The sequence below is a fragment of the Penicillium roqueforti genome (genome assembly GCF_015533775.1).
Source record: "Penicillium roqueforti strain LCP96 04111 chromosome Unknown scaffold_34, whole genome shotgun sequence".
Lineage (NCBI taxonomy): Eukaryota > Fungi > Ascomycota > Eurotiomycetes > Eurotiales > Aspergillaceae > Penicillium > Penicillium roqueforti.
Window position 1 is genome coordinate 216619 of NW_024067598.1, and position 24162 is coordinate 240780.

Consider the following 24162-nt stretch of genomic DNA (forward strand, 5'->3'; position numbering starts at 1 on the left):
GAAAAATATGTGGAAAATCGTTGCTCGTCAAAACTACACATCCCACAGTGCTTCATGAAAGACTAAAACACTCTAAGACAGCTTGGCCTTCTGCTTGAAAGCAAGCAACAGACCACTGGTGGAGCTGTCGTGGTCAGCACCCTCGCCCTTGGTCTCGAGCTCCCTCTGGATGTTCTTCGCAAGGGCCTTGCCCAACTCGACACCCCACTGGTCGAACGAGTTGATGTTCCAAATGGCACCCTCGGTGAAGGTGACGTGCTCGTAGTAAGTGATCAGAGCACCCAGGGTAGAGGGAGTAATCTTCTGAGCCAAAATAGAGGTGGTGGGACGGTTACCCAGGAAAGTCTTGTGAGCAACAAGCTCCTCGGCAGTGCCCTCGGCCTTGACCTGAGCAGGGGTCTTTCCAACCATCAGAGCCTCGGATTGAGCGAGGAAGTTAGCAGCCAGCATACGCTGGTGCTTGCCACCCTCGACGGGGTTGTGCGACTCAGCCGCCATCAAGAAATCGGCCGGGATGAGCTTGGTGCCTTGGTGCAGAAGCTGGAAGAAGCTGTGCTGCGCGTTGGTGGCAGGCTCACCGAACAAGATAGGTCCAGTGGTATACTTGACGTATTCACCGGTGCGAGTGATGGCCTTTCCGTTGCTCTCCATGGACAGCTGCTGCAGGTAGGCGGGGAAGCGGTGCAGGTACTGGTCGAAGGGAGCGACCAGGTGGGTTTGAGCACCGAAGAAGTCGCTGTACCAAACGCTCAGCAGACCACCGAGAACGGGAATGTTCTTCTCGAGCGGTGTTTCCCGGAAGTGCTTGTCCATGGCCTGGGCACCAGCCAGGAACTGGTGGAAGTTGTCGTAACCGATGTACAGAGCGACAGACAAGCCAATGGCACTCCATACGGAGTAACGTCCGCCCACCCACGACTCGAATCCGAACATGTTCTTGGCATCAATGCCAAACTTGGTGACCTCGGGCTCGTTGGTCGACAGAGCCACGAAGTGCTTAGCAATGTGTGAATCATCCTTGGCAGACTCGAGGAACCAAGCCTTGGCAGTGTTGGAATTGGTAATGGTCTCTGCGGTAGTGAAGGTCTTGGAGGCAATCAGGAAAAGGGTGGTCTCCGGGTCAGAGTGCTTGAGCGCTTCAGCGATGTGTGTGCCGTCGATGTTGGAGACGAAGTGGAGCTTAATGTCGGGGTGGCCGTAAGGCTTGAGAGCCTCGGTGACCATTACAGGGCCGCTAGGTGCAGATGTCAGCTACAATTCCTGCTTAACCAAGGACGAGAAAGCTTACAGATCGGAACCACCGATACCAATGTTGACGATGGTGTTGATCCTCTTGCCGGTGTAACCCTTCCACTCGCCGCTGCGGACCTGCTCGGAGAACTCCTTCATGTGCTCCAGCACGGAGTTGACCTCCTCGACGACGCTCTTTCCGTCGACCTGCATGGGCTCATTGGCAACATTGCGCAGAGCAGCGTGGTAGACAGCACGGTCCTCGGTGAAGTTGATGTGATCACCACGGAACATGGCATCACGGAGCTCCTCGACATTGGCCTCCTTAGCGAGTTGGACCAGAAGAGAAACAGTCTCCTGGGTAAGGAAGTTCTTGGAGAAATCGAAGAGGATCTCTGTGTTGTCTACGGTGTTGGTGAACTTATGGCTGAAGTTCTGGAAACGCTTTGGGTCCTTCTGGAACTGATCCTTAAGAACTAGGTTACGTCCCAAGGTGGTGTGGTGCTCCTGGAGCTCCTTCCAGGCGGGAAGGTCGCTGGTCTGCGAAAAGCCGGGCATGATGACGATGAGGGGTTCTATAGACAAGAGGGTCAGTGCGGGGCAAGTGAAATATGAAGGTAATGTCCAAGTATGTCAGGTTTATGATATAGAATGAAACTTATAAACATACATTGAAAGTAGAGTGGATGATAGAGAGGAATGAAGAAACCAAGGAAAGGCAGGAAAACTAATGGCGTCAGTCGCATCCGGCGCGTTGGGGTCCGAGGGGGTCGTGGGGCAACATCATCATTACCGCATTCGGCTGTTATTTCACTTGTTTTCTTTATTAAAGAGGTTTTGGTTGTTTGACTTGTTTTTATCTAGTTTGCTGCTGGAATTATTCTTCTTAGTACTGCTATTATCCTTCTCATTGGAGCCTTTCACCTAAAACCTCTCCTTTTGTTCTCCGCAGGTACTGAAAATGTATACGGAGTACCCGGTATACCAATTCGGACACCTGTAATTTCGTACTCCATAGGCTATTGCTTTTACTCTTCTGGGACCAATTCGATTCCAGCGCGTTTAATTGTATAGCCGGGCATTGGAAATTGAACGGCTATAGCTTTTTTGTAGCTAAAACAGTCCTATTCTCAAGGAAACTAATGTGTTACTCTTGATAAGATGATACTAGTTACTACTGCAAGTCTACTCCGTATACTCCGTATGCATTGCAATATACCTTCCAACCCTCCAAGGGCCGGATGCATGGGAATTTCCAATGCTCTCTGTATTGTTTTGAGGGCTAATAGAACCTGTTCATAGAGGATATGCAAAAAGTACTCCTACAAGACATAACATGAATAGATTCGCTGGACGGCTAAACATGGAACGTGCACGGGCCAATAGAAAATTCACCGCCCATGTCACCGCCCGAGCTTTTTTGTTGGCAGCTGATAGTTATCGGTTTGAATTGCGCCTTGATCAACCTCACTTTCTTACAGGTGATACGACTGGCTTGCATCATGTACAATCCTTACCAAGGTGAGTGCTATCTTCTCTTTGACCTTGATAAAGGTCTTGATGCTTCGGAAAACCTAAAACTAACTCTTACCTAGCTCCGGGTCTTTATGGACGCGCGCCTGACTACGGTGCCTATGGTGCGCCTCCGGGCATGGGTGAGTTCACTCCTTTCGCGCATTAATGTTATTAACAATATATACTGACCAGTCTCAGCCCCTCCTCCAGGAATGGCTGCTCCAGGCACTGCTGCCCCCCTCGGCATGCAGCAAGCAAATATCCAGCCTGGTCGTCCAGGAAGCTTCCCGCCCAACTTCCAACCGCCTATGAATATGCCAAACATCAATTTCTCTGCGCCGGTGATTCGCTTGGGTACTTCGGGCCCGAACAAGCCTGCAGCTCAGGAGAATGGTCGCGAACGGGGACCCGATGCTCCTGGGCGCCGCGGTGGTCTGGGGTCGATGGGAATGGATACCCAGCGCCATCATGGTCGCGAGACCATGATGCAGCTCCAGCCACCTACACGCGACGAGGTCGTGCGCACCATTTTTATCGGTGGGATTACAGAGGGCGCAGGCGGTGATGATGGCATTGAGCGCATTCTACGATCTACTGGTATCTTGCGTCGCTGGATTCGCGCGACAGATGCTGATGACAAACCTTGCCGGTTTGGCTTTGCCGAGTATGATGACCCGGAGAGTCTTGAGATTGCGGTTGAAACCCTGAAGGACGTGGAAGTCCCGGTCAAGATACAGGTACCCCTCGCCGAAGGCGATGAGGAACAAAAAGTCGAAAAGAGCAAGCTTCTAGTGCGTTAAAATTCCCTCCCTATCCGCAAATCTGACTTCTAACTTGTCTACTAGGTCGTCGTCGACGAAGGTACCCTCACCTACCTAGAGCAATTCGAGTCTAGCCGAGCCGAACAAGACCCCGAGGAACGCCAGGCACGTTTCACCGCTGCGCGCAACAATCTGAACAAAGTCTTGACAAGCCTCTTCCATCCCACAGCCCCGCTGACAAAGGAGGAGATATCGGCCCTTGATCGGGAAGGCGACACGGAAATGAAGGACGCCGAGCCTGCAAAGGATGGGGAAGTGGTCACTATTCCCATCACCATTGAAGATGAGCTGGCCGATATCCCCCCAGAAATGCGCGCCAATGTGGCCAAGGAGATTTCGGCTTTCCGTGAACGAAGCACCCGCCGCGACATCGAGCGTATGAAACGCGAGGAAGAGATCGAGTCAATGGAGCGTGCACGCAACTCTGGCTCTCGGATCAATCGACTTGTTTCGCCCCCGGCATCCGCTCCTAGTGGCCCTGCTGCCGGTATCAACGGTATTCCCTTGGGCCCACGGGATCGCAATGTGATGAACGCACCTTCTGGTCCGAGGGCATTCGGTGTGCAGATTCCTAAGGATTATCAGAAGGGAGTTGCTTTTGTCAATGCCGATGCCCTCAACGGTGACGACAACTCGGATGCTAGCGACGAGGAAATTGAACGCCGCCGACAGGATCGGCTCAAGGCTGAACAAGAGAAGGAATTCTCAGACCTGGAGCGCCGCTGGCTTGGCCGTGAACGCAGCCGAACCGCAGCCCTGGAGCGAGAGAAGAAGCGTGAGGATGAGGAAGACGGAAAGTTGCAAGCTGCGCACGATGAGATGGAAGCACGACTTAACGCCTGGAACGATGATGTCGAGGACACCCGGAAGGCAGTCGATTACTACGCAGATCGCGGTACCTGGCTCCGGACCCGTGCAGCCTTCCGTTCTCGTGAGGCCCATGTTGACGATGCCGATCGCGCCGCTGAGGATCGCGAACGTGTGCAATCCGCCAAGCAGCAGGAGCAGGCTCGCGGCATGGCCGACGACTTCCTCGCTCGCCAGGCCAAGGAGCTCGAGACACGTCCCCAGGAGGCACCGCGCGAACCCCAGCGCTTCAAGCTCTCTCTTGGAGCTGCCGCGCAGAAGGCCCAGGCCGCAACCAGCCGGCGCGCAGTGGCCGATGTGGAAGGTCTGCTGGAGGACGAGGAAGAGCCTGAGACAACAACCCGTCGGCCACTCATTCCGATCAAATTCGACTCGGCGGCCGAAGCTGCAGGTCTCACTGACGAAGAACGTGCTCAGGCGGCCCGTCAACTCGCAGCAGAGATTCCGGCTGAGAAGGAAGGCCTGTGGAACTGGGCAATCAAGTGGGAATTTGTGGACGATGCTATCATCACCGACCAACTCAAGCCTTTCGTTGAGAAGAAGATCGTCGAATATCTTGGTGTACAGGAGCAAATGCTTGTAGATGTGGTGGAGGAACATGTGCGGAAGCATGGATCGCCCCAGGAGTTGGTGGAGCAGCTGGCAGAAGTGAGTATTTACCCCTTGGTCTTCTTCTTGACACAATTTACTGACCTCAATCCCCTATCTATAGGCATTGGACGAAGAGGCTGAAGTCCTCGTTCGCAAGCTTTGGCGCATGATCATTTTCTGTTCCGAGAGCGAGAAACGAGGCCTGTCCTTGTAGGTTGCACATGAACGACAGGTGTGCCTGATGTTTCCGGGCTTCACTGAGATACGAAATACAACATGTACACAAAGGAATAGCTAGTGGTTGCATGTACAATGCCAAATTTTTTGAAATCTCATACTCTGGGGGTTTTCAACAGGATCTGGTCTAGTCTGCAGGTAAACAAGCTCCCACGTAGCTTGGGGTAAGTCACGGAGCAGCTCCGAGTATATATCTGGGCTCTGATTGGTGGAATGACATATTTTCCCGGCATTTACAATTTTCCACCAATAAGATCGGGTCTGCTGCAAATGACTAGGGAGGAGAGAGGGGTGCGGGATAAACTGGAGATGGCGCGGGGGAAGATTGTTGCTGTATATACGGAGTAGGATCTCGATGGGCTTTTGTAATCTCTTCTCGGTGATATTCTTCGTCTCTTACTCTTCCTTGTGCATCTTTGAGCTGCCAAAAAAGGGTAGAACCGACTTTCGATTCTATACCCCGGATATATACACCCCGCATTTCAGGATTAACCACTGTGTTTCTCTAGCACCGACCTGCGCCAGCAATATTTCAAGCCATTGACAGAAGTAAAGCCTATTTCTATCACCACAAGTAATAGCCATCCACAATGGTTAAAATCACTGGCTTCACCACACGGGACGTGAGGTTCCCGGTACGTCAATCTTGCAGTTCCATATACCCAATGCACTCAATACTGACAAGCCCACCATAGACCTCGCTTGATAAGACCGGGTCAGATGCGATGAACGCAGCAGGCGACTACTCTTCCGCCTACTGCATCATCACCACAGACTCAGAACACTCCGGACATGGCATGGTACGTCACACCATATCACCAACTCACAGCAATCCAATTAACCCAACACCTGCAGACCTTCACAATCGGCCGCGGTAACGAAATTGTCTGCGCAGCAATCTCCCTGCTCGCCCCAATGGTCGTTGGCAAAGATCTAGACGAGTTGACCACAGACTGGGGCAAGACCTGGCGGTACCTCGTCTCCGACAGCCAGCTGCGCTGGATCGGCCCCGAAAAGGGCGTGATTCACCTCGCTCTCGGCGCTGTTGTCAATGCACTCTGGGATCTGTGGGCCAAGACCCTCGGTAAGCCCGTTTGGCGTATTGTTGCGGACATGACGCCTGAGGAGTTCGTGCGTTGCATTGATTTCCGCTATATCACTGATGCCATCACACCCGAAGAGGCTATCAGTCTGCTCAAGGAGGTTGAGTCGGGGAAGCAGGAGCGTATCAAGGAGGCAGAGGCTAGCCAGGCTGTCCCTGCTTACACTACCAGTGCCGGGTGGTTGGGATACAGCAAGGATAAGCTGAAGGTGTTGTTGGATCAGAGTGTTGAGCAGGGATACAAGCATTTCAAGCTTAAGGTTGGGGCCGATTTGGAAGATGACAAGACCCGCTTGCGTATTGCACGGGAAGCTATTGGGTATGATAAGGGTAATATTTTGATGGTTGATGCCAACCAGGTACGCTATCACTACCGATTCCGTTTCACTTTCGAGTCAGACTGACACTGGGCACATGAATAGGTCTGGTCCGTCCCCGAAGCAATCACCTGGATGCAAGAGCTTGCAGAGTTCAAGCCCTGGTTCATAGAAGAGCCCACCTCCCCCGATGACATTCTCGGCCACGCTGCCATCCGCAAGGCTCTGGCCAACACCCCCTACGGCCCCGTAGGCGTCGCCACAGGCGAGATGTGCCAGAACCGCGTGATCTTCAAGCAGCTGCTGCAAGCCAATGCCTTGACTGTCCTGCAGCCCGACGCCTGCCGTGTCGGTGGTGTGAACGAGGTCCTGGCTATTCTCCTGCTGGCACGCAAGTTCGGCGTGCCTATCGTGCCGCACTCGGGTGGTGTCGGTCTGCCGGAGTACACACAGCACCTGAGCACGATCGACTATGTTGTCGTTACCGGGAAGAAGAGCGTTCTCGAGTATGTGGATCACCTCCATGAGCACTTCGTCCACCCATCTAGCGTTAAGGATGGTTACTATGCCACCCCGTTGGAGCCTGGGTACAGTGTGGAGATGAAGGCTGAAAGTATGGATGCGTTTGAGTACCCTGGTCAGGAAGGGAAGAGTTGGTGGAGATCCGAGGAGGCTAAGAGCATTATTTATGGGCCCAGGGTTGTATAGATTTGGTAATGGCGAGTGCTGTTGCTCTAGACGATCATGTGTTTATGTATATCATGTTAATAGCTTTCAAAAATAGGTTTCAATATAGTACATACTCACTCGGTTCAGATTGGCTGTGGATATATATAGAGGGCTGTCTCCCTAGACATGTTCTCAGGCGAGACTTGAAGATAGAGCTTGCGCAACTTGGTCAACAGATGTGGATCCCCAGGATCAATTCGACTTTTTAAGTAAATTTGGGATGACTAGCGCATTGAAGTTAGAATCCCATGAAACTATGATACATTTATTTTACAGGTCATCATAAGTGCCTGGATGAACGGCCAGTGGCTCGGTTTTAGAAAATATAAGGGAAGCGCCAAGAACAAAAGTCCAGAGGCTGTGGATGTTCAAATGCTCATCGGAGTGAAGGCGTAGAACCTATGTAGTGCGGGGGTGAGGGTATAATGAGAAGTTAGCATCATCGCCAGATCAGCGCCACTGAATACCGAAAAGTTTCAAGGCGCCAGCCACATTAGGCTTCTCTGAGGCTTGCTCGAGGATTATGCGAGAATGCCCTTTCACATCCAACGCGAGAAGCTGGTACTCAAATTTGCTCTTATCCAAAGGTTTCATCATGTGTACGATGACCACGCCGGAGTTGAGAGGACCCTCGACCTGGAAATCACGGTTAGTACACTCATCTGAGATTGACCGGAAAGGGTATCATACATGGAAATGCATGCGAAGGTGCTCACGACCCAATCGATCCTTTTCAGCTGATGATCTAGTCAATTGTCAGCATCTCGGCTCTCTCGCATTATGTACAAACCCTAGAACCTACGCGAGAGGCTTGTTCCGTGCCCACCGGCTCGTGGTCTCCTCGCCATATGCCTTGATCTCTCTTCGGTCACCGAGCAATTTTATACACTCGGGGTCATCTTTAATGCGCGCTACCGCTGTTTCAAATTGCGCCGTCTTGCTGTTTGGCGACAAAACCTCGAGATAGAAAAGTGTGAAGACTCCGCCCTAACCAGATCATAGAGTCAGCAACTATTCGCCAAAGCCTCGTGAATGAATGTAGTTCATACCGTCAGTACTGCTCCAGCCAACACGATAACGAAGTTGAAGGATTGCTGTGTTGCCCGCGCAACCTTCTCTCCTCGACTCAAATCGCCCCACTGAACTCTCCCATCGTCGGACAAGATTGTAATGCTTTTTTTCCTTGAAGAAGTAGTTTGAGGCCCGCTACCTATGTTGCTCTGCGTGGCGTAGAGCCGGGCGATCTGTGTCTGTATGCGGGGAGAGGGCCGGAGGAGAAGATATGCCGGCGATAGTCCGGGAAGAGTGCGCAGCTGAAGAGAATTCATTGTGAAGGTCAAAACCGAGCGTCCTGGAACAAGTTGGAGTATCTGAGTCGAATACCGGACTCGACCGTCTTCCAACCCCGAAAGGTTCCAGGTTGCTATCGATCTTCATAATCGGCAGCACGTGCTTACAATACGGTATTACAATACGTCCTATGGCAATGAAGTTCCCAGCCAAATGTGAGGCGTTGTATCGCGATTACACCAGGCACAGGGTCGACAGAGTCCACGTTCGCCGTTCCCGACGGACGCTTTGCTCTTTGCCTTACCTGCTCACATTCTCGCCCAAACCCCCTTTTTCTTTTCTCTTTCACTTTCCCATTGATCTCCCCTCGGTACAATCATGAGTGCCACAAAGGCGCAGTCTCAAAAAATCTTTGAGAAGGCCAAGTTGAAGCCCGCGAACAAGGTGCGCATACCCCCACCCCGTACTGTATGATTGTGGCACTCGATTCTGATGTTTTTGCTTTTCAGGTATGCTTCGACTGCGGCTCTAAGAACCCGACATGGTCTTCGGTTCCATTCGGTATCTACTTGTGTCTTGATTGTTCGGCTCACCACCGTAATCTCGGTGTGCACATCTCCTTTGTCCGATCAACAAACCTCGACCGTACGTACTGCCGCACAATTTCTACACATGCCAAGTATTCCGGTGGCTCAACGCTGACATTTCTATAGAGTGGCAATGGGAGCAACTACGGGTGATGAAGGTCGGTGGAAACGAATCTGCGACCAAGTATTTCCAATCGCACGGGGGTTCCGCTGCGCTGGCGAGCAAGGACACCAAGGTCAAATACACGTGCAATGCGGCTGTCAAGTATAAGGAGGAACTCAAAAGGCGCGCTGCGCTAGATGCGCAACAGTCAGTGGATCTACACCCGGAACTGGCACGACTACGTGCTAACTAGTGTTATTGCTATATTTAGGTACCCCGGCGAAGTCATCATCACAGATCTCCCCGCCGGCACCCCCTCAGATGACTCGAACACCCCTGCTGGTGACGGCGACGATGATTTCTTTTCCTCCTGGGACAAGCCCTCGATCAAGCGTCCGAGCAACCCCCCTTCGCGCACCAGTACGCCCCCCGTCGTCAGCCGGAACGGATCCCCTTTCCTGAACGCTGGTGCAAACGGAAACGGAGCCCGCTCGAAATCTCCCTTGTCTGCTTCGGAGGAAAAGAGCGCTTCTCCCGCGCCGGCTGCTATCCGGCACACCAGCGTTAGTCGGAAGACCTCTACAGCTAGCTCTGCAAAGAAGAGTAGTGTCCTCGGTGCCAAGAAGGCACCCAAGCTCGGAGCTAAGAAAATTGCCGCCGCGGATATTATTGATTTCGACGAGGCAGAGCGCAAGGCCAAGGAAGAGGCCGAGCGTATTGAAAAGCTTGGCTACGACCCCGAGGCTGAGCAGGCGGAAGACGAGGCCAAGAAGGCTGCAACTGCTGCCGCCGCTGTTCCGATCGCCTCTCCTGTTCCAGTCAGCCCTGCTGGCATGTCCAATGACCGAAACTCCGGTGATGTGGGGCGACTAGGCATGGGTGTGAGCCGACTTGGCTTTGGCCAAGTGTCGAAGCCCGTTGCCCCCAAGAAGCCAACATTTGGTTCTATTGGCCCTGCTAAGCCCAATCCCGCTGATGGTAAATTTCCTTTCCCTCGTTGATTGTACGTCACATGAAAGATAAGCTGACACTCGACACAGAAGCGGAACTCAGCCAGACCAAAACTCGATTTGGCACTCAGAAGGGTATCTCGTCCGATGAATTCTTCGGACGGGAGCGATTCGACCCCGCTGCCCAGTCGGAGGCCAAGGAACGTCTCCGCCAATTCGATAGCGCTACATCCATTTCCAGCAACTCCTACTTCGGCCGGCCCGAGGATGAGGTCAATTCGCTTGACGATGGCTATGGTGATATGGAGGTTGCTGCTAAAGACTTCATCCGCCGCTTTGGTATCACGGCTGGAGATGATCTTGAGAACCTGTCGCATCTTGTGGGCGAAGGTGCAACTAAGCTACAAGGTGAGCAAGTCTCTGTTTGGGCATGGACCCACGTTTTGCTGACTGAATATCGCCAGGTGCTATCCGCAGCTATTTGAACAACTAGGCTAGCTGCCCATCACCGGATATTACGCCTTTTATCACTCCAAGTACCTTAGCAAGCAACATTGTTCCCTATCCCCGGTTCCGTCATCTTCCTACGCGACGTATATTGTGTCTCCCCTGTCCATCTCGCCCTTTGACAATATTTCTTTACTTGGAAAAACATTGCGATCAGCAGTCGGCCAAAAACTTGGGTTTCATATCATTCTGGTTTGCGATCTGGCGATTATTTTGTCTTCTCCCTTGCTTTTTCGCATTCCTACACAGCAACATGGAATGATCGAAGGGACCCTTTATTTTATTTTGCTCATTTCGTTGATATGGTTTAGGATAATCGAGAAATTCATGGTTTGATATTATTGATAGACAAGAATTTTTGACAAAAAGTCCCGCACCGCCCATAACTCCATGATGAATGAAGATAACACAGTAAGTAGTACATCACAGTACAAGTCACATCCAAGTGTTGAATACAAAAAAGGCCCTATATATAAAAAAGCCGGGCAAGGCTATACAGTAGCAAGTACGACCTCAATCAACGCGATAAATCGCATCGGCAACCTTCGCCACCTGCCACATCTCATGGACATCATGAACACGAACAATGTCCGCGCCACCAGCCACGCTAGCAGAGACAGTAGCAGCGGTACCCCAAACGCGCTCCCGCGGCGTCTTGACCCCAGTAAGATGGCCAATAAATCTCTTCCGACTAGGCCCCATCAACCAAGGGAAGCACTCGAGCCCCGGCATCGCCCGCAGCCTAGGCAGGTCCCGCAATATCTCCAGATCATGCTCCTGAATCTTCGCAAAGCCAAGACCCGGATCGAGGATGATGCGCCAGCGCCGGATCCCCGCGTCTTCGGCAGCCGCAATGCGCGCGCCCAGCTCAGCAGCTACTTCCGGGATAACGCCGGTCGGGTACTCGTGTAGGGTCGTCATCGTTTGCGGCGTACCGCGCATGTGCATCAGGATCACGGACTTACCGATCCGCGCTACTGTTGGTAGCATTTCTGGGTCGAGGAGGCCGGCTGAAATGTCGTTGATGATGTCTGCGCCGGCGGCGCAGGCGGCTTCTGCTACGCTGGCGCGGTAGGTGTCGATGCTGATGGCGATGTTGGCGGCTTCTGGAATGGCGGTTCGGATGTGCTTGATTGCTGGCACTACGCGGGCGATCTCTTCGGCGGCGCCGACTGGTTTTGAGCCTGGGCGGGTGCTCTCACCGCCGATGTCGATTATTGTTGCGCCGGAGGCGATGAAGTTGCGTACTGTTTCTGTTATGTAGTTTAGGTCGGTTGGGGAGTGCTTGCCGCCGTCGGAGAAGGAGTCTGGCGTTAGATTGAGGATTGCCATGACGTGGGTGCTGCGCTTGGGATCCGTTGCGCGCAAGGATGGGAATAGTGGTGAGATTGGGGTTGTCGACATTGGTGTTGGATCTGGCGGCGAGAGAGCCTTCAGATGGGTGCTGTATGTTTGCGTGTCCTTTCCTGGTAGTGGAGGGTATTCATTTGGGATTAATCTAAATTCAGATGGTTAGTTTTGCTTATTGTGTCGGTATAGCATATATAAAGCCATTGGGAGCGTACTGGCTAAGAGGTCGCAATACAAAGTCTCGCTCAAGCATCAGATTGTGTGGGATGTTGAGACGCTCATGACAGACGATCTCCTCATCATATAGTAGGATATCCAGATCAATAGAGCGTGGACCTTTGTCGATGAGCTTCTTTCTGCCCATCGCAATCTCAATAGATTGAATAGTGTCCAAAAGATCCAAAGGTGCAAGGGTTGTTTCCACCTGATAGAAATTAACAATGGGCTACCAGTTTGGACATTACTTTCGCTAACATACCTCGCATACACCATTGATGAAGGTATCTTGATCAAGCACATACATCGGTGCGGTTTCGAACAATGAACTTGTCCTTTTCACTTTGATACCAACTCGGTCCATTTCAAGACAAGCCTGCTCAATCATTTCTACTCGGTCTCCGACATTGCTTCCTAGGGCAATAAAAGCCCGGTGGATGTCTGGACTGGGAAACTTCAAATTCATCCTGGAGTCAACTGCTTGCGCAGTGGATAAATTCCTCACAGGCGGGGTCAAATGCAACGACGTTATTGAACGTCGTGATAGACCATTTCTAGTGAGAATTCCCGATGCCAATTGGGCTGTATATACCGATTGAGATTGAGAAGTTGACCCTATTGAATATTAGTGTTGCAATAAAGTAGAGACATGGCAAATAAAAAAAATTTGCGGGGACAGGCATATTTCCCCATTGGGACGATACGCCGATAAGCGTGCGAGGGGCTTTTAAGAAGTAGCTAGCCACATACCCAGGCTCTGCGGTGAGGGTTTTCTGTTACTATAAGATGTCGTCAGATTCGCCACAGTTAATTGGTTATTTGGGGCTTTACCCTGTATGCAACGGTCTATGACCACTCCTGGCCGGACCTGCAGCCAATGGCGAAAGTCTTAGCGACCTCCCAATTTGCCGTGTATGAGGAAGAAGAGATGCCAATGGAGGGGCTCTCTGGATTACCCTGGCATTCATGCTGATTTGAAAAGGAACGTAGCAATACAAATAATGTAGGCAAGGGCTTTGAGTCAATTCTGGTAAGTTTCACGTGGTTCGCCTTCTTCTTGGCGTTGACGCCGTGACGCTTTGACGTCTGGATGCCTTGGTGCCTTAATACCTATACAACATTTCTGATTCTCCGAAGTAGATAGCTAGCTAGGTGGCTTTCGTGGCATATATAATGCGAATTACGCTCATTCCTCACCGTGAACATCACCCATGAATATCAATTGATCGAAATATCTAGTTTAAGTCCTGCTTGATGATGTCCGCCGCCTTCTCAGCAACCGCATACACAGTCGCCTGGATATTACCTCTCGGCTCCAAGGGGAAAATACTAGCATCGACAACGCGGATATTAGCCGAGCCGTACACTTTCAGGTGGGAATCCACAACACCGCCATCTTCTTGTGGCATCATCGCACAGCTACCGCTGACATGGAACATAGACAAGACGAGCTCTGTGCACAGCTCCTTTGCTTTCTCAAGATCCGTCAGAGGCTCCGGTGTGTGGAGGCGTTCGCCACCTTTCTTCAGTAGCGATGTCATTGGCTCCGTCTCAGCAATCTTATCCATCCACATACTATGCCTAGCATGCAACTCCAGATCAACCGGGTGACGGAGAGTTCCATGATCAATGAGAGGAGCAGCCTTGGGGTCAGAAGATTGGATATGGACGGACCCTCGTGATAGAGGGTAGCTAAGCAGAGAAACAAGAGTAATAAAGAAACCCGGGTGCCCGAGACCGAAAAGACGTTTGGGGGATTCTCCTTCCCGGGGCAAAAGCTGGAATGGCGCTAGAATAAATTGAGCATTAGGTTCGTCGGGATTCTGGAGTAGGGTGCGTAATGCTTCATATTGCTTCTTGTGTGTCCGCGAGATGTCGGGACTGTCTATCGAAGCTTGCAGCTTCTGTAGCAATTGAGTCCGCTCGTCTTCGGGGGTATCTACAAGTGGCATGAATGCAGAGACCAGGGGCACCATGCCAAGGGGTCCGGAGCCATCCTTCTGATAAGCGGCCATGGCAGCACCCGCAACGGCAGGGTCCCGAGCCATGTCGCCTGACGGCATACCGTCTGCGACTTCATATCCGAACGAGACAATACCGTGGTCTTGCATGTTCTCGCCAACACCGGGGTTGTTGATTATTGTCGGGATCCCGTAGGACTGGAGGAGGCTTTCATCTCCAACACCAGATAGCTCGAGAATTTGAGAGGATTGGGTTGTTCCGGCAGCAAGAATGACTTCTTTCGCGACTGACACGGTGTACACGTTTGAGTCTTTGCTAAACAAGACACCAGTAGCAATGGCATCACCACCGTTGCTTCCCTTCTCTATGACAATCTTTTCAACCCAGGCTCCAGTTACAACGCGGAGATTCGACCGAGCTTGCACCTCCGGCCCCAGATATGCAGCTGCAGAATGACTTCTGGTGTGTGTGGCGGGATCAATAGAACCGGGGTTCACGAAGGGACCGGTACCGGCGCCATTGATCGGGTCATCGGCCTGCGGGTACCCAAGATTTTTGAAGGTGTCCATCCATGCCGCATGGTAAGGCATGTACTGATCTCCAAATGAGACTTGAACAGGACCCGTGCTACCTTGATCCTGCTGGTCATATTTCATCCCCTTGAAGAACTCACGGTTGTCATCTGATGGGGGTGCTGCTGTATGAAACTTGCGAATATATGGGGCTAGGCCATCCCATCCCCAGCCGGGGTTGCCCAATGTTTCCCAGGCATTCAACCCGGAACGAGAGGGATAGATGACCATTCCCATATTGATTGCTGAGGAGCCTCCTAAAGTGCGACCTTTGCTGCCTAAGAGCTTACGGCCATTGAGTTGTTCCTATGTTACATGGATAAGGCTAATGGCAAACTTTATGGGGATTGAGTGAATAATAGTGTACCTGGGGACACGATCGAAAATTCCAATCAAAGTCCTCGTCTTCAAGTGTCGCCGGCCCTAAGCCGGGAATGATGATTCGAGGGTCATTGAGACGGTTTGTTCCGGCTTCCAGGACGAGGACGCGGATATTGGGATTTTCAGTGAGTCGATTGGCGACCACGAGGCCAGCAGTACCTCCTCCAATAATCACAAAGTCATAAGATGCGTTCTCAAGACCTGCCGAGGACTCGGTGTCGAAAGTTGCCATGGTCAGTTATGTAATGTAAGTGAAGCAAGATCTGAATGAGAGAAATACATCTAGAAATGAGATGTATTTGGGGATTGCTCTTAGGAGGGGTAGACGGATTGGGGGGCTCTCAATTGAGTGGCGTCCAACTGTTTTACCTTCATTGGAAAAAAATGTATTTCGTAGTACGTACGTACATGTGACGCTGATAGCTCAGGGGAAGTAATGTGATGTATTGTACTATGGACAGCAGCTGGTTAAGGTAGCTACTACATGGTCACGTACGCCCACGTAAGAGCAACAGTACAATACAATCAACGAAGCCCCTGAATCTCTTGTCGAAATGCGCCCCAAGCTAACAGAATCCAACCAATCTAATCGGAGACTTATGTTGTATCGTAGCAACGGGATGGGCCGCGCTATGCCGAACGGGAGCAGTGCAGACCGAGCTAGAGCTAGCCTGCATGTGAAACAGAGGCATTGTATTGCAATTGACGGGATATATTTGCCAAGCCTCGGTAAGAAGACAACATCCCTGTCCTTTCGGGATGAAACGTGCGGGGATGAAAGGCTAGGCCTAGGTAGTGCATATTTTGCTGAATTTTCTCCACCGGCCTTGTCCAAAATATCAAATCTCGGATTGGTATGAATGTGATATTTGACACATATGTACGGAGTGTACCTCACCCATTTCGATGAGGTTTTTCTTCCCCAACTTCCGGCCAAGGCTGGGCTCGGGCGGGGGCCGGTGCGGGCTCGTCTCCACTTTCCTCCCGAACGGGATTGGTTCCACCGAGCCGATACGCTAGCCGAAAATAGGTTAGCGTGTGTATTAGGTCCGGGCATAATTTACAGCGTATCACTACTAAGCCACAATAAAAACGGCCTAGAGAGGGTCATCTGTTCTATTCCTTGTCTGGGGGTACCCAGCAGCCCTGTGGGTTAGCGTAGGCTCGCGTATATTGATTAGGAAAGTGGATCTTGATATTAAATATTTCTTACTCCTCATTTTCTAAATCTTCTAAATCGCCATGCGACGTTGACGGTCCGAGTAACGGTATCAAACTGAAAAGGAAAGCCACAATGGGAAACTATGGACTAAAAGCGGAGGATGGCAGGGAGGTCGTGATTGTGATGCTGGTCTTTGGGGTGATTTCCCTGAGTTCCACGATTCTTCGGATCGTGTCCCGGAGAATGAGAAGCATCAGCTTAGGCTTGGATGATTATTTCATGATTAGTGCGACGGTACGCTCATCAAACAGCCTTTCTAGCGTGGCGTGAGACTGATGAAGCCTGCAGATTTTGGTAATGGCGTGTACTGTGGTTGTAATATTGAGTATGAAACCCGTCGGGGAATGGAACAAGAGACAGCGCTAACGGGTATCTCACGCAGTGGTGACAAAGGGAGGAGTTGGGCTGCATGCAAACATGAGAGATGTCGCCTTTCCAGACATAGAATTCAATCTCAAGGTATGTGAATCACAACCCTTCCAACCGGTGGATGAAGCTCACCACCGCGCGGAAAAGATGATTATCGTCTGCCAGATTCTCTACGCAATTGGCCTCGCGCTTGTCAAAACATCAATGATGATTCTCTATCACAAGCTCTTTGGCACCAAAGCCAGCATGCGGATTGCCATTTATGTCACCGGTACTATCGTGTGGGCGTGGGGACTGAGTATCATCCTCGAATCCTTTCTTATTTGTCACCCCGTCGCCTTTAATTGGAACCCGACGCTACCTAAAGGCGGATGTGGAAATCGTAATGCAGCCTTTGTGGTAGCCGGAGTACTCAACATGGTGACCGATCTCATGGTCATGTTACTTCCAATCCCATATATTTGGAAGCTCCAGCTACCCGTGGGCCGGAAGATTGGTTTATCGGTAGCATTTTCCATAGGACTGTTGTAAGTGGATCCGCGACTGTGCTCTGATCTTGATTGCACGTTCAATGGCTAACCTTTTGAACCACAGTGTCAGCGCAATCAGTATGGTCCGCGTTGACAGTCTCATGCGCATCGATTTCAACGATCTCACATATACCCTTCCCATTCCGTTAATGTGGAGTATCATCGAACAGCAACTCGCCCTCGTCGCGGCCAACCTGCCTCTTCTCCGTAGCGTGTTCTCCGCCGTGCTTCCTGGTAGTTGGCTGGGCTCATCAGCTCGCAGGACTGGGACACCATCGGGGGAGCCCAGTGCGAAGAAGCGCTCGGCGCAGGAATATTCTCTCACGCGCATGGATGCTGGTACTAATCGAAGTGAGGTCACGGCAGACAGCCACAAACATGCGAATCACAATTCCCAGACGAGGTGGAGTGACGATGATGAGCAATCGGATACAGAGTTGGCTGCGAATGCGATGCCACCTGATGGGATCCAGATATGGAAGGCTTTTCGAGTTGACTCGACCAGAGAGAATGTTATTTGATGATAATGATACCAATGACATGTCCCTCGCCACGATAAACACAGTCTAATCATAATGGCCACGAATCATGACGGTTTTGGGGCTATCACAATAATGCCTTTTTTGGCTCGAAACATGAGCCCTTTAATTATGAGGGAGATATCCATGAATACTCTACCATATAAATGAAATGTTTTTCAGATTCTGGTGTCCTTTCAGCCCAGGGCTTGTCTCGTGACTAAGCATGCACCTAGGCGCGTGCATAGCCGCCCTTATAATCCTGACACGACAATATACCAGAAAAAGGAGCTGGTAACAGGGATCGTTGACATTGAGAAAAAGCTTATGAAAATACCATTTGCTTCTGTTGGCAGTGTCTATTTCAAAACGGATCTCCCTCCCCATTCGCAGGGCCAACTATATCAGCCAGGCACATCCGACGAGGACCGAGACTCTGAGACCTACTGTATCGGACCCAATGCCGATTACATGTTTTGGTATGGAAAACGCGCAAATTTTGACTTGGATAGGGGACCATGTATATTTTCTGCTGGAGCAACATGATACATAACGCCAAGCTGAATATCTCATAGGGAGTGACCTACGGCAATATCTTCTTGCAATTGCCAACAAAGAAATCAAGTGGACCGAGCAATTCGGGAAGCCGCTTGAAGCGGCTTTCCACATAACACCGTTTTTCCGGGAGTCAACTCCCACCGAGATTACTTGGTGCTCCTTAGGAAGTACATCGCAATGAAAGATCCCCGAGATATTTTGAATCGACCTACCCTTCGCCATCCTGGTTTGTATACAACCCTTCAATCATCAGACTGATAAAAGCTAAGTACAACAATAGACCTCACTCCCAGCAATGTCTCTGTGTGCCCCGACACATTCAAGGTCACATGCGTCATCGACTGGCAGCATACAGTTATTATCCCATTACTCCTTGCTGCCGGCTATCCGAGGCTATTTGAGAACCCTTCCCCCGAGCCCCAATAGGCTTAGTCCCGCCAAAATATCCAGACGGCTATGATATCATGAGTCCTAATGATAAAGCTCAAGTCGACGAGCTCATCCGGCGGGAATCTCTCTTCTATTTATACCGAGTTTTCAATGGAGGACTAAACAAAGTGCATCTCAGAGCTCTACAGAATCCTTTGATTCTATCACGTCAGCATCTAGTGGATTTTGTGGGCCGGCAATGGTCGGGCAATCTCATGACCTTGCGAGGAGCTTTAATGCGCATGCGTGACATATGGCCCTATGTCCCGGGGAATGACGACAACTTTGAATGTCCTACTACATTTTCAGAGCAGGAATTGAAGAGCAGACCGAGAGAAAGTCAACGTGGGACAACTTGAACATGCTTGTTGACCATTGGCGTGATGAACTAGGGGAGTCTCAGAGGAAGGCTGGGTCCGGAATGACCAGTACGACTATGCTACCAAACGGAACCAGTCCCTCAAAGCAAAATTTTCAGAAGATGGCAGTGCAGACGAGCTTGAGAACATCAAGTGAGGCTGGCCTTTTCAGGACCACGAGTTCTTTCAATCATCGTCGCATAATGCTTTTTTCAGGCTTTGTAGGCGCCTGGCGGTCAAGATAAATGCTATATATGGCAAAACATTCCTCCGAAAAAAAAAGCTGAAGTCCATATTTCTGCATGGCGTAGCCATGTGGCACCTGGCGCTAATCTGCTAGACCTAATTGGTGGCTAGTATATCTATCATCGCATGCAGGATACAGGGCTACATCAAAATCTATCCTCTTCACCAATCGGCCTCATGATCGATCCATCGTTCGTTACCGAGACGCCTGTAGATCTTCTTCAATATGGCGTGCGGTGGGACCATGAGGTGTTGTCACAAAAGAGGAGGGAACAGAGTACCACAAAGACCAGCTGCAGCCGAATGCCGGCAAAATCTATCCTCAATCAAGCTTGGAAGCAATGACGTGACAAGAACGGCGGGACTCGTCAACTAAAGCATTACTTCGTGCGAGACCAAGAAGCCCTCCGAGCCCGCTTAATTGCGCGATTAATCCTGTTTGAAAAGCCCGCCGAATCATAATACAACCTACAGCTTTTCTCGAGAAAGAAGTAAGCGATTTACGCGCCGACGAGAAGTAGAAGCGAAGCGGACTTGGTCGACTAAGCAGGTAACCCACGAATACGGCACCACGAGGATGTGGAATATGTAGGGCTCTAGGGCATAGAAGTGGGACATGTTTAGATGAATTAATCTAATTTGATTAATTAATTAATTGTACTTTAGTTGAGATAAACGCATTTAAATCCAATCAGTCGGGTTGGGTGTGCAGGAAATACGTTGACTAGCTAAGATCGAGGTAAAAAGGGAGCTTAAACGGTCCAAGACAACTACAACATAGATACGCATTTCAACAGCCGACTTATCTTCAGTTAGTTTTGTGTTGTAAAACATCCGATTGGCGTTTCCTCATCGTCTCCTCAGTTGGCGCAATAGCTGCCAGAGCTGCTCTTCAGCACGCAATCACAGTCTCCGGTGACATCTTGATCTTGGCCTATCGCCAACTAGATTTTTCGGCCGATCACCGAGGCTATGTAATTAGTTGGAGTCTGCTATATAAGTTTCTCCAAATCCTGTTTGTTGGGTATACACAAATATGACAGTCCCCCAACAACGGCGGAAATGGTGGAAGGTGCAATGGTTTGCAGACCAGGACACTCCAGAGGAGAGACGGCTCATTACCAAACTCGACTTGCTGATTGTCCCTTATGCGTTCCTCGCATACTGGACTAAATATATTGACCAGGCAAACATAAGTAAGAAATCCTCCGACGGGATATCAAGTATGTTAGGTCAATTCTGACAACAACCAGATAATGCCTACGTCTCCGGCCTCAAAGATGACCTAGGTCTACACGGAAATGAGCTTGTACAGCTGCAAACAATGTATACTATTGGAGCAGTGGTCGGACAACTGCCCTTCATTTTCCTATTTACCAAGCTCCCAATGTCTTGGATGATTCCGTGTATGGATGTTATGTGGGGAATCTTCACGTTGTTGCAGTACCGGGCGAACTCTTATGCAGAGATGGCAGCCTATCGCTTTTTCGTGGGCTGGTTTGAAGTAAGTATAGAGAGGTCTGATTGACTGAATGAGAGTACTGACATTAGCCAGGCGGGTTTCTTCCCGGCAATGCATTACACTTTTGGTAGGCATAACCTAATCTCCTTGTCAGAAGATCCATCACTAATTGACAATAGGTTCATGGTATCGCGGCGATGAAATCGCCCGCCGCGGAGGATTCTTTTACGTCGGCCTGACCTTCGGCACATTAACAGCAAGTCTGATTCAAGCGGGCGCCTCAACTCGACTGGACGGCGTCAATGGACTCGCCGGGTGGCGATGGATGTACATTATCTGCGCAATCATCACCCTCCCTATCGCAATCCTCGGCTACTTCGTCCTCCCCGGATCGCCCGACAGGCCGAACAAATTGGTGTTGAAAGAAAAAGATGTACAGATAGCCAAAGCCCGACTGGCACGAGTGGCGCACGAGACAAAAGAAAGCAGTCTCTCTTGGCGGTCGGTACTAAGGGTCGCCAGTAACTGGAAGTTCTGGGCTCTACTTTTACTGGATGTGCTTTTCTGGAATGGGTCTATAAATACCACTGCCGGTGGATACCAGCTGTGGCTCAAGAGCCTGGACCGATACCCTACCGGCCGCTTGAATGAGCTAGCTGCTATTTCCCCTGGCTTGGGTATCTTTTACACGCTCTTCATTTGCTTCTCGTCGGATCTATTCTTTGGACCTGCTTGGGCGATTACAGTGTCCCATATATGGAACATTATCGGACTGATCATTCTTGTTGTCTGGGACGTCTCTGAGTCGACGCTATGGTTCGCGTTCCTGACTACTTACTCTGCTGTTGCCATGTCGAGCGTTCTTTACGGTTGGGTTAACAGTCAGCTACGAGCTTCTCCGGTTGAACGCGCCCTAACTCTCATCATCATCAATACCGTCTCCCAGTCAACCACAGCATGGACTCCTCTTTTGGTTTTCAAGACCGTTGAGGCGCCGCGATTCACCAAGGGATACTCATTTGTCCTCGGAAATGCCATCTGCTTGATTTTGCTCGCCCATGTGATCCAATTCTTTATTTCACGAGAAGAGTAAGTCATCCCCCTAATAACCAAGTCAAGGATCTCTAATAAATTTGTTACAGGAAGCTTAAATCGAGTCGGGGGAGCGTATCCGGTTCAGAAAGCGCAGATGTTTCGAGCTATCTCGAGGCCAATGTTCAAAGCGAGGGTGTACAGGGGAAAGTTGATACACAGTCATAATGCAGCACTTGATAGCATTCATAAATAGACTTTAGGTAAACATTACGTTGGAACTATACAACTTGATTAGATCACTGTCATGAAAACTTCCTGCCATTGGCGTGAAACCAGACATGATTTTCTGTATAAAAACAGTACGGGATAAACACAAGTCGGCTGTAAAACGCATGAAACAAGATATTAAACGACATCATAAGAAACCCACCGCAGAATTCTCATTCTCATAAAAACGGGGTTGATTTACGTCTCGTTTGCAGAAGTCGATGTTGTGCTTTATGCGTCCTAATTAACATACGCAACTAAACATAGTGGTGTGCCACTGGTGTCATTCAAAAGCTGATAAATGCCAAGAGATATTTAACCCACAGTTCTACCTGAGGCACCAATTATATGCAAACCTTGCAAACTTTTCAGGGGACTTTTTTTCAAGGTCACGTGTACCCCATCTGTAATTTCTAAAGCCATTGATCCAACTCCGAGCTACACCTTATCTCGTGTCACCGCTGGGTTTATTGCCATTCCTAAATCCTCGACGTTTACGACTCTCACGCCTTTCGCATCTGATCTCGTTCCGGTGATCCGCCTTTTCTTCCCAACTTTCCGCCCGTCCGCCTCATTCACACATCATGGATCACACACGCGATCCCTGTCCCTGGGTTGCCCTGAGCGATTTCGGAGGTGCCTTCGCCATGGGTGCCATCGGTGGTGCTGTCTGGCACGGTGTTAAGGGATTCCGCAATAGTCCGTACGGCGAGCGCCGGATAGGTGCGCTCTCAGCAATCAAAGCGCGCGCTCCCGTCCTCGGTGGTAACTTCGGCTGCTGGGGAGGTCTCTTCAGTATTTACGACTGTTCAATTAAGGGTATCCGCAAGAAGGAAGATCCCTATAATGCAATCATTGCTGGTTTCTTTACCGGTGGCTCCCTCGCCATCCGTGGTGGTTTCAAGGCCGCCCGAAACTCCGCTATTATGTGTGCCGTCTTCCTCGCTGTCATCGAGGGTGTCGGTATTGGTTTCCAGCGCATGATGGCCGATAACACAAAGCTCGAGGTATGTGGAATCTTATCGCCTTCGAGTGTGCAATTAGACGTGTCTGCTAACCATGAAAATTATTAGCTTCCTCCCATGCCTCCGTCGGAGCAGAAGGCCCTCGCTTGAATACCCTCCTCTCGGTCCATATCTTCCTTCGATCGTCGTCAAAATATCCTCCTTTCTACCCCTGTCTTCATAAACATCAAGTCTCTCTTCTCAGGCGTTCGGTCGATGTCATTATTCCTATACAACATAGCACAGAGGCTCCCGTTTGGTTCCTACTTTCCCCCTCGCTTTTAATGCCGCTTTCTACGGCTTGTGTCGAAGCATTGTACATTAAACATGGCGAATTCATTCTCATGGATGGTTTTAAGACCGGTGCATGTCTTTTCATGGCAGCGTGCTTAAACCACAAGATTCATAACATTTGTTTTCTTCTTCCTTTAGATAATTTGTGAAATAGACGACCAAAGCCGCGTATCGTACGGGATCCTGCTAATAACTCGTGGACTGAAAGTGTCACAGATAGCAATTCAGAGTCTACATCGGGCAGCTTTCAATCGCTACGATGTAAATCGGATGCCGACTGTATAGCCTATGGGCCTTTCTCGACGATCCGTCTGCCTTTACCCTTAGGAAACCCTCACATAAGGTCACACTTGCCCGAGCAAACTAAGGACCTTCATTGAGACTATTACTGTGGACATACAAGATATTTCATAGTATGTATATCTTTTTCTTTTTTTTTTTTTTTTTTTTATTTAAACCCCACCGGCAGTCCAGAGCTTGCACCACACCCCACTAACCGAACCCCAAAAACACGCGATGGCCACTTCGCACAGTTATAATAC

At 50.3% G+C, this 24162-nt stretch overlaps 10 protein-coding genes across 10 annotated transcripts; 6 read left to right on the top strand and 4 right to left on the bottom strand.

Moving 5' to 3' along the window:
- Positions 1 to 72: 72 nt before the first annotated feature.
- On the bottom strand, positions 73 to 1788 carry LCP9604111_8581 (glucose-6-phosphate isomerase; the record flags this gene model as incomplete). The annotated part of the gene is made up of 2 exons (XM_039076740.1): positions 73 to 1234; positions 1289 to 1788. 2 exons carry the CDS (start codon positions 1786 to 1788, stop codon positions 73 to 75), a joined length of 1662 nt encoding a protein of 553 aa, XP_038925493.1.
- Positions 1789 to 2732: 944 nt separating this feature from the next.
- Positions 2733 to 5238, top strand: LCP9604111_8582 (uncharacterized protein; the record flags this gene model as incomplete). Its single annotated transcript, XM_039076741.1, has 5 exons — positions 2733 to 2751; positions 2826 to 2885; positions 2944 to 3536; positions 3591 to 5081; positions 5146 to 5238. 5 exons carry the CDS (start codon positions 2733 to 2735, stop codon positions 5236 to 5238), a joined length of 2256 nt encoding a protein of 751 aa, XP_038925494.1.
- A 613-nt stretch (positions 5239 to 5851) lies between these two features.
- LCP9604111_8583 (L-fuconate dehydratase) lies at positions 5852 to 7388 on the top strand (the record flags this gene model as incomplete). The annotated part of the gene is made up of 4 exons (XM_039076742.1): positions 5852 to 5896; positions 5957 to 6061; positions 6117 to 6722; positions 6786 to 7388. 4 exons carry the CDS (start codon positions 5852 to 5854, stop codon positions 7386 to 7388), a joined length of 1359 nt encoding a protein of 452 aa, XP_038925495.1.
- A 471-nt stretch (positions 7389 to 7859) lies between these two features.
- tim21 lies at positions 7860 to 8737 on the bottom strand (the record flags this gene model as incomplete). The annotated part of the gene is made up of 4 exons (XM_039076743.1): positions 7860 to 8045; positions 8100 to 8154; positions 8212 to 8396; positions 8459 to 8737. The coding sequence occupies 4 exons, from the start codon at positions 8735 to 8737 to the stop codon at positions 7860 to 7862; spliced, it is 705 nt and encodes a 234-aa protein (XP_038925496.1).
- A 340-nt stretch (positions 8738 to 9077) lies between these two features.
- LCP9604111_8585 (ADP-ribosylation factor GTPase-activating protein) lies at positions 9078 to 10832 on the top strand (the record flags this gene model as incomplete). Its single annotated transcript, XM_039076744.1, has 6 exons — positions 9078 to 9143; positions 9209 to 9344; positions 9413 to 9596; positions 9661 to 10367; positions 10430 to 10747; positions 10804 to 10832. The coding sequence occupies 6 exons, from the start codon at positions 9078 to 9080 to the stop codon at positions 10830 to 10832; spliced, it is 1440 nt and encodes a 479-aa protein (XP_038925497.1).
- Positions 10833 to 11359: 527 nt separating this feature from the next.
- Positions 11360 to 13380, bottom strand: LCP9604111_8586 (folic acid synthesis protein; the record flags this gene model as incomplete). Its single annotated transcript, XM_039076745.1, has 5 exons — positions 11360 to 12344; positions 12412 to 12620; positions 12675 to 13027; positions 13163 to 13191; positions 13244 to 13380. The coding sequence occupies 5 exons, from the start codon at positions 13378 to 13380 to the stop codon at positions 11360 to 11362; spliced, it is 1713 nt and encodes a 570-aa protein (XP_038925498.1).
- A 267-nt stretch (positions 13381 to 13647) lies between these two features.
- LCP9604111_8587 (GMC family oxidoreductase) lies at positions 13648 to 15559 on the bottom strand (the record flags this gene model as incomplete). Its single annotated transcript, XM_039076746.1, has 2 exons — positions 13648 to 15252; positions 15314 to 15559. 2 exons carry the CDS (start codon positions 15557 to 15559, stop codon positions 13648 to 13650), a joined length of 1851 nt encoding a protein of 616 aa, XP_038925499.1.
- Positions 15560 to 17065: 1506 nt separating this feature from the next.
- On the top strand, positions 17066 to 17969 carry LCP9604111_8588 (uncharacterized protein; the record flags this gene model as incomplete). Its single annotated transcript, XM_039076747.1, has 2 exons — positions 17066 to 17445; positions 17513 to 17969. 2 exons carry the CDS (start codon positions 17066 to 17068, stop codon positions 17967 to 17969), a joined length of 837 nt encoding a protein of 278 aa, XP_038925500.1.
- A 2625-nt stretch (positions 17970 to 20594) lies between these two features.
- Positions 20595 to 22280, top strand: LCP9604111_8589 (putative MFS transporter Seo1; the record flags this gene model as incomplete). The annotated part of the gene is made up of 5 exons (XM_039076748.1): positions 20595 to 20754; positions 20812 to 21062; positions 21114 to 21147; positions 21200 to 22109; positions 22163 to 22280. The coding sequence occupies 5 exons, from the start codon at positions 20595 to 20597 to the stop codon at positions 22278 to 22280; spliced, it is 1473 nt and encodes a 490-aa protein (XP_038925501.1).
- A 626-nt stretch (positions 22281 to 22906) lies between these two features.
- LCP9604111_8590 (uncharacterized protein) lies at positions 22907 to 23437 on the top strand (the record flags this gene model as incomplete). The annotated part of the gene is made up of 2 exons (XM_039076750.1): positions 22907 to 23329; positions 23396 to 23437. 2 exons carry the CDS (start codon positions 22907 to 22909, stop codon positions 23435 to 23437), a joined length of 465 nt encoding a protein of 154 aa, XP_038925502.1.
- Between the last annotated feature and the right edge of the window lie 725 nt (positions 23438 to 24162).